General features: G+C 40.9%; 1 protein-coding gene across 1 annotated transcript; it reads left to right on the top strand.

Annotated features, from left to right (window-relative positions):
• Positions 1 to 2,381: 2,381 nt before the first annotated feature.
• LOC139549401 (heat shock protein beta-7-like) lies at positions 2,382 to 9,931 on the top strand. The gene is made up of 4 exons (XM_071359879.1): positions 2,382 to 2,639; positions 2,767 to 3,028; positions 8,155 to 8,312; positions 9,559 to 9,931. The coding sequence occupies exons 2-4, from the start codon at positions 2,782 to 2,784 to the stop codon at positions 9,763 to 9,765; spliced, it is 612 nt and encodes a 203-aa protein (XP_071215980.1). The 5' UTR covers positions 2,382 to 2,639; positions 2,767 to 2,781; the 3' UTR covers positions 9,766 to 9,931.
• The last annotated feature ends 112 nt before the right edge of the window (positions 9,932 to 10,043 follow it).

Genomic DNA, 10,043 nt, shown 5'->3' with positions numbered 1-10,043 from the left:
TGCATACAAACGTAGCATACAAAAATCCTAAAGGAATCCTGCAGCAGGACGTACAGAGCGACAGTCAAATGATGGTCAGACAGTACAAAAGAAAGAAACAAAAAAACAACGTTCGCACAACCTTCTCAACCTGTTGTTCTCATTCTGTTATCTCTGACCGCATACCTAAAACATCTCTGAGTGCACCCCTTGGCTCAGTAATCTCTGTTACTTTGTGTGTGTGTGTGTGTGTGTGTGTGTGTGTGTGTGTGTGTGTGTGTGTGTGTGTGTGTGTGTGTGTGTGTGTGTGTGTGTGTGTGTGTGTGTGTGTGTGTGTGTGTGTGTGTGTGTGTGTGTGTGTGTGTGTGTGTGTGTGTGTGTGTGTGTGTGTGTGTGTCTTTTGTCTTATTTCTTGTTTGTTTCACAATAAAAATGTTTTGCATCTTCAAAGTGGTAGGCATGTTGTGTAAATCAAATGATACAAACCCCCTACAAATCCATTTTAAATCCAGGTTGTAAGGCAACAAAATAGGAAAAATGCCAAGGGGGGTGAATACTTTCACAAGCCACTGTATATCTCCAGGGAAAAGTCTGACTTGGACATGAGAGAATATCGTCTTTGAAAAGTTTTCATTTTCTAACACAGTCATAAAAATGGTAAAACATCTGGCTGCAGATGACAATCATGTAACTCTCTTCGTATGGGTATTGTATTGTGAATGTTAACAGTCATAGTATGTGCTATAATACTGACTTGTTTTTATAACCATTGTATAGAATGATTTAATGAATAATCGACATGATTCACAGAACATTTCTCCAAATGTAGTCCCAGCTGGAAAGGGAGCAGATACTAATGTAACAGTTAATAAACAAGTCAACAGCTTTATACTGGCATAACGTGCTGGCATAAAATACTTAAATAAAGTACTGGCATAACGTACTGGCATAAAATACTTAAATAAAGTACTGGCATAACGTGCTGGCATAAAATACTTAAATAAAGTACTGGCATAACGTACTTGCATAAAATACTTAAATAAAGTACTGGCATAACGTGCTGGCATAAAATACTTAAATAAAGTACTGGCATAACGTACTTGCATAAAATACTTAAATAAAGTACTGGCATAACGTGCTGGCATAAAATACTTAAATAAAGTACTGGCATAACGTACTTGCATAAAATACTTAAATAAAGTACTGGCATAACGTGCTGGCATAAAGTACTGGCATAACGTACTTGCATAATGTACTGGCATAACATGCTGGCATAGTACTGGCATAACGTTCTAGCATAACATGCTGGCATAAAGTACTGGCATAATGTACTGGCATAAAGTACTGGCATAACATGCTGGGGTAAAGTACTGGAGTTACATGCTGGCATAAAGTACTGGCATAACGTACTAGCATAACATGCTGGCATAAAGTACTGGCATAAAGTACTGGCATAACGTACTGGCATAAAGTACTGGCATAACATGCTTGCATAAAGTACTGGCATAAAGTGCTGCCATAAAGTACTGGCATAAAGTTCTGGCATAAAGTTCTGGCATAACATGCTGGCATAAAGTACTGACGTAAAGTACTGGCATAATGTACTGGCGTAAAGTACTGGCATAAAGTACTGGCATAACGTACTGGCATAACATACTGGCATAACGTGCTGGCATAAAGTACTGGCATAACATACTTGCATAAAGTACTTGCATAATGTGCTGGCATAAAGTACTAGCGTAAAGTACTGGCGTAACATGCTTGCATAAAGTACTGGCATAACATACTTGCATAAAGTACTGGCATAAACTTCTGGCATAAAGTACTGGCATAACATGCTGGCATAAAGTACTGGCATAAACTTCTGGCATAAAGTACTGGCATAACATGCTGACGTAAAGTACTGGCGTAAAGTACTGGCATAACGTACTGGAATAAAGTAAAGTACTGGCATAAAGTAACGTGCTGCCATAAAGTACTGACATAATGTTCTGTCATAAAGTGCATACAAACGTAGCATACAAAAATCCTAAAGGAATCCTGCAGCAGGACGTACAGAGCGACAGTCAAATGATGGTCAGACAGTACAAAAGAAAGAAACAAAAAAACAACGTTCGCACAACCTTCTCAACCTGTTGTTCTCATTCTGTTATCTCTGACCGCATACCTAAAACATCTCTGAGTGCACCCCTTGGCTCAGTAATCTCTGTTACTTTGTGTGTGTGTGTGTGTGTGTGTGTGTGTGTGTGTGTGTGTGTGTGTGTGTGTGTGTGTGTGTGTGTGTGTGTGTGTGTGTGTGTGTGTGTGTGTGTGTGTGTGTGTGTGTGTGTGTGTGTGTGTGTGTGTGTGTGTGTGTGTGTGTGTGTGTGTGTGTGTATATATATAAACTTGCATGCGTGAGGAGCACACATCTTATCTCTTTTACCGTTATTCCTGGCTACCATCACTGGACACACCACCTTGTAAGGAGAAAAGAGGACTACACGTTGGGGCCATAGCATGCCACTTTCCCAGAATGCTTTGGGACTTTGTTAAATTACACCCAGAGAGACAGCAGAGAGCTCAGTGTCAGTGTGTGTGCAGTGGAAAAAGGGATTACTGACTTCTGAAGAGTATCTGGGCTGATTCTAAAGAACAACAGAGCCACCAGCTTTGTCTTGGTGTGTTGTCAACAATTTAGTAGTAAAATAATCTCACTGAGTGAGTTGTAGTTTCAGTGTGTGTGTGTGTGTGTGTGTGTGTGTGTGTGTGTGTGTGTGTGTGTGTGTGTGTGTATGTGTGTTTTAGACACCAATTCTCACCATGGCTCTGACCAGCTCTTCATCCAGCCGTTCCTCCTCTTCCTCGTTCCGCTCGTCAGCCTGCTACAGCAGTTCCAGCACCTACCGGTCAGAGGGGTCTGGTGGTGGGGCGGCGGACCCCCTGTTTGAGCCTTTCCTGGAGGCAGCAGGGGTGGGACCCCAAAGCCTGTTTGGAGAGGAGGGGGATGTGGCCCCCCTGTGTCTTGCCCCCTTCAGCCGACACTGCAAAGACTCTTACGGGCACCCAGGTGAGTGGGGGGTTGTTGGGGTGAGGCGGAGTTGGGGGTTTGGGTAGAATAACATCAATGGTAGGTAGGGGGCAGCAGGTAGTGGTTAGTGTTGGGCCAGTAACCAAAAGGTTGCTAGATTGAATTCCTGAGCTGACAAGGTAAAAATCTGTCATTCTGCCCCTGAACAAGGCAGTTAACCCCTAGTTCCTAGGCTGTCATTGTAAATAAGAATTTGTTCTTAGCTGACTTGCCTAGTTAAATAAAGGCAAAATTAAAAACAGTAAACAGTGGTTAAATTGAGCAGAAGCTTTCCAGGGCCAGGCTCCTGCACCTTGGATAAAAGCTAGCCTAGTGGTTATGAGCAGTTAAGAGTGCTGGGCCAATAACCAAAAGGTTGCTGGTTCAAATCTCCAAGCTGACTAGGTATAAAAAATCTGTCGACGTGCCCTTGAGGGACAACAGGGAGGAGCAATTGAATACAAGCTTAACAAAAAAATTGAACTTGTTAAATCATTTTTAGCCCATCCAAATATGGGTTGACTTAGTTATTTTGAACAACGCTCAGTTTTCTACCACAAAATGGCGAAAGAGAGTTGACTCTTACATGTCCAATATTTCTTTAAAAATATATTTTTACCATATTAAAACAAAAGTTCAGTTCAAGTAACAGGGTTCGCCGTTAAAAGGTCAAGATCACTTTTTTTTTGTTTTACCAATTCTCAATTTCCAATGTAAATGGCATGTTATAGGAGTGTCCAGACACTTGTCATGCAATTTCACTTGCTTTTGAGAAACTTAACACACCAGCGATAGACTTCCTCAGGCTTGTTCTGCAGTATGGGGGCCAAGGATGAAACATAGACAAAGGCTCCAAAAACACCTAAATGTGCCTTTTAGGAATGGCAGAGCTCTCATTATGGTGATGTACAGTTGAAGTCAGAAGTTTACATACACCTTAGCCAAATACATTTAAACTCGGTTTTCAAAACTCCTGACATTTAATCCTTGTAAAATTTGCTGTCTTAGGTCAGTTAAGATCGATCACCACTTTATTTTAAGAATGTGAAATGTCAGAATAATAGGAGAGAGAATGATTTATTTCAGCTTTTATTTCTTTCATCACATTCCCAGTGGGTCAGAAGTTTACATACACTCAATTAGTATTTGGTAAGATTGCCTTTAAATTGTTAAAATTGGGTCAAACGTTTCGGGTAGCCTTCCACAAGCTTCCCACAATAAGTTGGGTGAATTTTGGCCCATTCCTCCTGACAGAGCTGGTGTAACTGAGTCAGGTTTGTTGGCCTCCTTGCTCGCACATGCTTTTTCAGTTCTGCCCACAAATTTTATGGGCTTGAGGTCAGGGCGTTGTGATGGCCACTCCAATACCTGAACTTTGTTGTCCTTAAGCCATTTTGCCACAACTTTGGAAGTATGCTTGGGGTCATTGTCCATTTAGAAGACCCATTTGCGACCAAGCTTTAACTTCCTGACTGATGTCTTGAGATGTTGCTTCAATATATCCAAATAATTGTCCTCCTCATGATGTCATCTATTTAGTGAAGTGCACCAGTCCCTCCTGCAGCAAAGCACCCCCACAACATGATGCTTGCCACCCCCGTGCTTCACGGTTGGGATGGTGTTCTTCGGCTTGCAAGCTTCCCCCTTTTCCTCCAAACATAACGGTCATTATGGCCAAACAGTTCTATTTTTGTTTCATCAGACCAGAGGACATTTCTACAAAAAGTACAATATTTGACCCCCATGTGCAGTTGCAATCCGTAGTCTAGCTTTTTTATGGCGGTTTTGGAGCAGTGGCTTCTTCCTTGCTGAGCAGCCTTTCAGGTCATGTTGATATAGGACTCGTTTTACTGTGGATATAGATACTTTTGTACCGGTTTCCTCCAGCATCTTCACAAGGTCCTTTGCTGTTGTTCTGGGATTGTTTTACACTTTTCGCACCAAAGTACGTTCATCTCTAGGAGACAGAACGCGTCTCCTTCCTGAGCGGTATGACGGCTTCGTCGTCCCATGGTGTTTATACTTGCGTACTATTGTTTGTACAGATGAACGTGGCACCCTCAGGCGTTTGGAAATTGCTCCCAAGGATGAACCAGACTTGTGGTCGTCTACAATTGTTTTTCTGAGGTCTTGGCTGATTTCTTTAGATTTTCCTATGATGTCAAGCAAAGAGGCACTGAGTTTGAAGGTAGGCCTTGAAAGACATCCACTGGTACACCACCAATTGACTCAAATTATGTCAATTAGCCTATCAGAAGCTTCTAAAGCCATGACATAATTTGTTTAAAGGCTGTTTAAAGGCACAGTCAACATAGTGTATGTAAACTTCTGACCCACTGGAATTGTGATACAGTGAATTATAAGTGAAATAATCTGTCTGTAAACAATTGTTGGAAAATGTACTTGTGTCATGCACAAAGTAGATGTCCTAACCGACTTGCCAAAACTATAGTTTGTTAACAAGAAATTTGTGGAGTGTTGAAAAATGAGTTTTAATGACTTCAACCTAAGTGTATGTATACTTCTGACTTCAACATGGGCATGCTCACACACAGGCCCCCTATTGCAGAACGAGTCTGAGGAAGTCTATTGTTTTTTGGGGTAAGTTTCTAAAAACCAAGTGAAATCTCAAAACAAAGTGTCTGAACACTTCTATAACATGTCATTACATAAAAAAAGTTAACTTGTCCTTTAAATGAGGGACAAATGTAAATGAATCACCAATCACATTAAATAAATAATCATCTTCAGAAATTACTTCGTCAAAGCAAAAGAACAACTAAAGCTTTACAATGATGGGGACAAGTTAGGGGTTAAGTGGGTTAAAATCTTCCTAGAAGTCAGAAAAACATGACGTGGGACATGTCAAAATGCAGATTTTTGGCACTTTAGCAAATCTTTGTTAATATAAAATATCTGATTTATAAAATGTTCCATTGGTTTATATTACAGGGCATTTAATTTAATATAACATACTTTTAAAATGCAGTATTGGTGCACAATTTGTACTTCAAATATCAAAAGGCACTGTATTTGTGGAATGGCCCAGAAGCTGCTAGAGACTGTGGAAGTTACATGTATTCTGGTAGAAAAAGCAGCATCTCAAAGAAGATAATGAATCAGAACAGTGGGAGATGTCTGCCATAGGGCTCCAACCAGTCTCCAGTGTCTTAGCTAAAATGCTTTAATAGGCTGTAAGAGGCCTGCCTGAGTGTTGGACAATGTTGAGGCAGTGAAACTCTCATAGGTGCTAAAATGCCAAAGAGGGAAATTAAAACTAAGGACCTTCCTCAGAGCCATAAACATACAAAATGATAACGATGGCTTTAAAGACTGTTTATGGACTGTGTGTAGCTACTGGATGTCTAATAACCCAAATCAAAATTATTATTACAAATTATATTGTGAAATATATCAAACTTTTACATTTTTCTCTGTCTTACAATGACAATATGTTGTAAATAATAAAGTGAATATGTAAAAAGTAAAACTTTTAAAGAAAAAACAGTTGACAGCATTTATGAGTAAGTCTTTGGTACCTCCCTGTATGATAACTATTTGACAAATATTCTTTCAAAATAATATTTATTTATTTTAATACATGTTGATGTCATAGATTAATGGTGCCACCTGTCAATGATTTTAGGCGGAATAATTAGGATTTAAATGGTTTCATTGTCCAGATCCGTTTACACTTGTGAGATATCCAGACACAATGGGTGCCTGCCTACCTCGGCAGTTGGGCAGTAAGACCATGTGGACACAACCGGTACAAAGGACGCAGGTTAGCACCGGGGATAAACGGGGCTTGAGTTTGGCTCTATTTTGTGCTGAGGGGTATACTACGTACCAGGTTTCAGGAGTAAGCGAGGTAACTTTAGTCAACTCTGAGTTAACCCAGTCATATGAAAGTGGCTCACCTTTTGTTCAGGTACATTTCTATGGCAACGAATCCTTCAGAGCTAACCTGCTCCAGGGCGGAGCTCTAGAAAGATGCCAGAATTTCTGACTTGGAATTCTGAGTTGGCTGAGACAGTTAAAAATATTTTTTCCCAGTTGGAGTTTATTTTTCTTTCTGAGACCTCAGTTGTCTTGAACGCACTGAAGTCAGAAGTCGGAGATTTCCAAGTTCCCAGTTGTTTTGAACGCAGCATAACTCAGGGCTAACTCCATTTATCCTGAATGAAGTGTCTGAGTCTTCATTTGAGGAAGAGGACTGATTACATATTTTGTAGTTGTTTTTTGTGAGTTTTAAACAAGTTTTCAGTAGTTCTACACATTTTGCCAAGGGACAGAGATAACATTTTTGCAGTTTAAAGCTAATTTCCTGCAATTCTACCCATTTTGCCATGATTTATGCCACGTTAATAATATCTGAGTGAGAGTGACCAACAAAATCAATGGGGGCCCACTGGAGGCCAGGCCCCTGGCTACGTGTCCCGAGTGCCCGGTCGGTATTCGGCCATGATTACTACAAGTTTAGATAACTGGCTAGACTAATTTACCAATCGAAAAATTGTTAGCTGACATGGCTAATTGAGTGACTGTCAGTGACTGACTAAACAAGAGAAAAACTGCTGACGCACAACCAAATGTTTAACTTACTCTTGTTTAACGTATTCTACTATTCTAACTCTCAACAGTAAATTGAGACCCCAACTGAGTTTTTTTGGATTCGGGGCCCCCTAGTGGCTGGGGGCCCTAAGCGACCGCTTATGTCGCTTATGACTGGAGCCGGCCCTTCTGACCTAGAATGCGAAGCTACCTGAAGCTAGCTAGCTTTATAAAAGCCTGATTAGATCTAGCTTGCTTCGTAGTATACCACTCAGGTTCTTTCTGGGAATTAAATTAGCTTTATGTTCCAAACAGAATCATTGCTCACTCATGAGCTTGAATGGCCTGTATTCTCCAGTTGTCTTTACATAAAACTGAAATATATCCTCCCCCAAGAACTGGATAATAAACTTTAAATCACTCATTTTTTCCCTTAATTCCTTTATATATTTTCTCTTGCTCTGGTTTATTCTTCCCCAAGTTGGTGATGTTAATGAGAACAAGAAAATAAGATTTGAATAAATCAACATATTCATGTCTCCACTCACTGTTTTGTCTGCACTTCCCTCCAGGCCCAACAAGTGGCACTGTGACAGGTCGTCCTGCCAGTATGGGCGTGGTCAGATCGTTGGGGGATAGTTACTACATGTCAGCTGACGTCAGTCAGTTTGAACCTCATGACATAGTGTTGATGGCCTACAACCACAACATAGTCATCCACGCTGAAAAGGTGAGTGTCTGAAGGTTATAGTGTGTATGTGTGGGTACCCATTAGTGAAAGAGGATGTGTCTGTGTGCACACTGTAGGTACAAATTATAAGTGCAATGATGTGTGTGTGTTCATTGTGTGTCCTGTTTCATGATGTGTTTGGTTATTGTGTACTGGGGGATGATGAGGGAGAAGTGTGAATCCCAATGAAGGGTGAGGCTATTGGAGAGCTATATACAGATGCCATACCTTAATTTGAGCCAGTTTGCTACAACAGGAAAATAATCCGGCAGGAAATGTGATTTGTTTTGAATATTATAATTAATTGACATTTTTTGCAAGGGTTGACACATTTTTGCTAGGGTAAATCAAGGCTGACATTTTAAAGTGGAAATTGCAACTTTAGAAGCCTTCTTAAACCTTGAATGCACTACGAGTTTGCGTTTCCTGTTGTGCAGGAACATTCCTGCAACAACAGGATGATCAAATTGAGATACAACATCTGTATTTTACTGCTATAGCTGACCATTATCTGTACTGTATAATCTCACTAGGCCTCCTGCTCTCCCAGCCTCAGCCAGGTGTAAGAAGTTTGTAATCAGTAGTAAATGGCAGAGTGGAGAGAGAGGAAACGCTGCTGAGGCTGTAAGGCAACCATGTCACAGCTCCCCTTTAACAGGCCAGAGAACCACTTAATAAAACCTACATCCAGTCCTCTCATCCATTCACCATGCAGCCCCAAGGCCCTGCTTAGACAAATACTGCTCTTTGGTCAACCGTTTGTTGTGATTCTCTGCCTGATCTCAGCTCCCCACCATCTTAATTTGACCCTGATTCTCACAGCAGGAAAAAAATACTTCAGCAACAGGACTTTTAAATAATGTGGATTATAATTAATGGACATTTTCCTAGGGGTTGATACATTTTTTGTTAGGGCAAATCAAGTCTGACATTTTTAAGTGGAAGTTACAAACTTTAGAAGCCTTTTTAAACCTTGAATACACTACAATTTGCATTTCCTGGTACGACAACAGTGATCAAAAGATACATCTGTATGTACTGAACTCACTGTTTCTCACCTTCATCTCCCTCTTCTCACCATCCCTTCTTCCCTTGATTTATCCTCTATTCCCCCTCTTCTCACCTTCCTTGACCTTCCCTCATTATATTACCTCTCTTCTCAATCTCCTTTACTCCTCTGCTGGCCATCTTCCATTTTTCTTCCTTCTTCCTCCCTCATTCTCTCACCATACCCTCTCTCCCTCAGGTGTTGGAGGATGGGAGTGTCAGTGATACGTTTACCCATAAGACCCTGCTACCGGAGGACATGGACCCCCTGTCGGTCAGTGGCACACTGACCCCTGAGGGCATGCTGGTGGTCAGTGTCATGAGGATCCCCACTATGGGGGTGATGGAGCCCCCTACACCCCCCGCATACCGCTCTGAGGCACACCTCGGACCTCCACACCTCTGACTGACTTCAGATGGTTTTCTATTTTCACCCTCCAGTTTTATACATAGAAGAGATGTGATGTACTGAAACACTATCGTTAAAAAATGATTTGATTTCAGTTGATTTATTTTTGTTTATGGGTTAATGTTGATTGTTGATTTAATAAATGAATCATCTTCAAAGAAAATGCATCATTAACGTTGTACCATATTAAAGTAACATGGGTTTTGGTTTATTACATACACAGCGCATCCTAGTCAAAGAAAAGTTCAGACCAGGTTACAGATAGACATCCCCCC

This window comes from Salvelinus alpinus, chromosome 22 (genome assembly GCF_045679555.1).
Source record: "Salvelinus alpinus chromosome 22, SLU_Salpinus.1, whole genome shotgun sequence".
Taxonomy (NCBI): Eukaryota; Metazoa; Chordata; class Actinopteri; order Salmoniformes; family Salmonidae; genus Salvelinus; species Salvelinus alpinus.
Note: the sequence above shows the minus strand (reverse complement) of the source record. Positions and strands in the feature narration are given on the sequence as shown.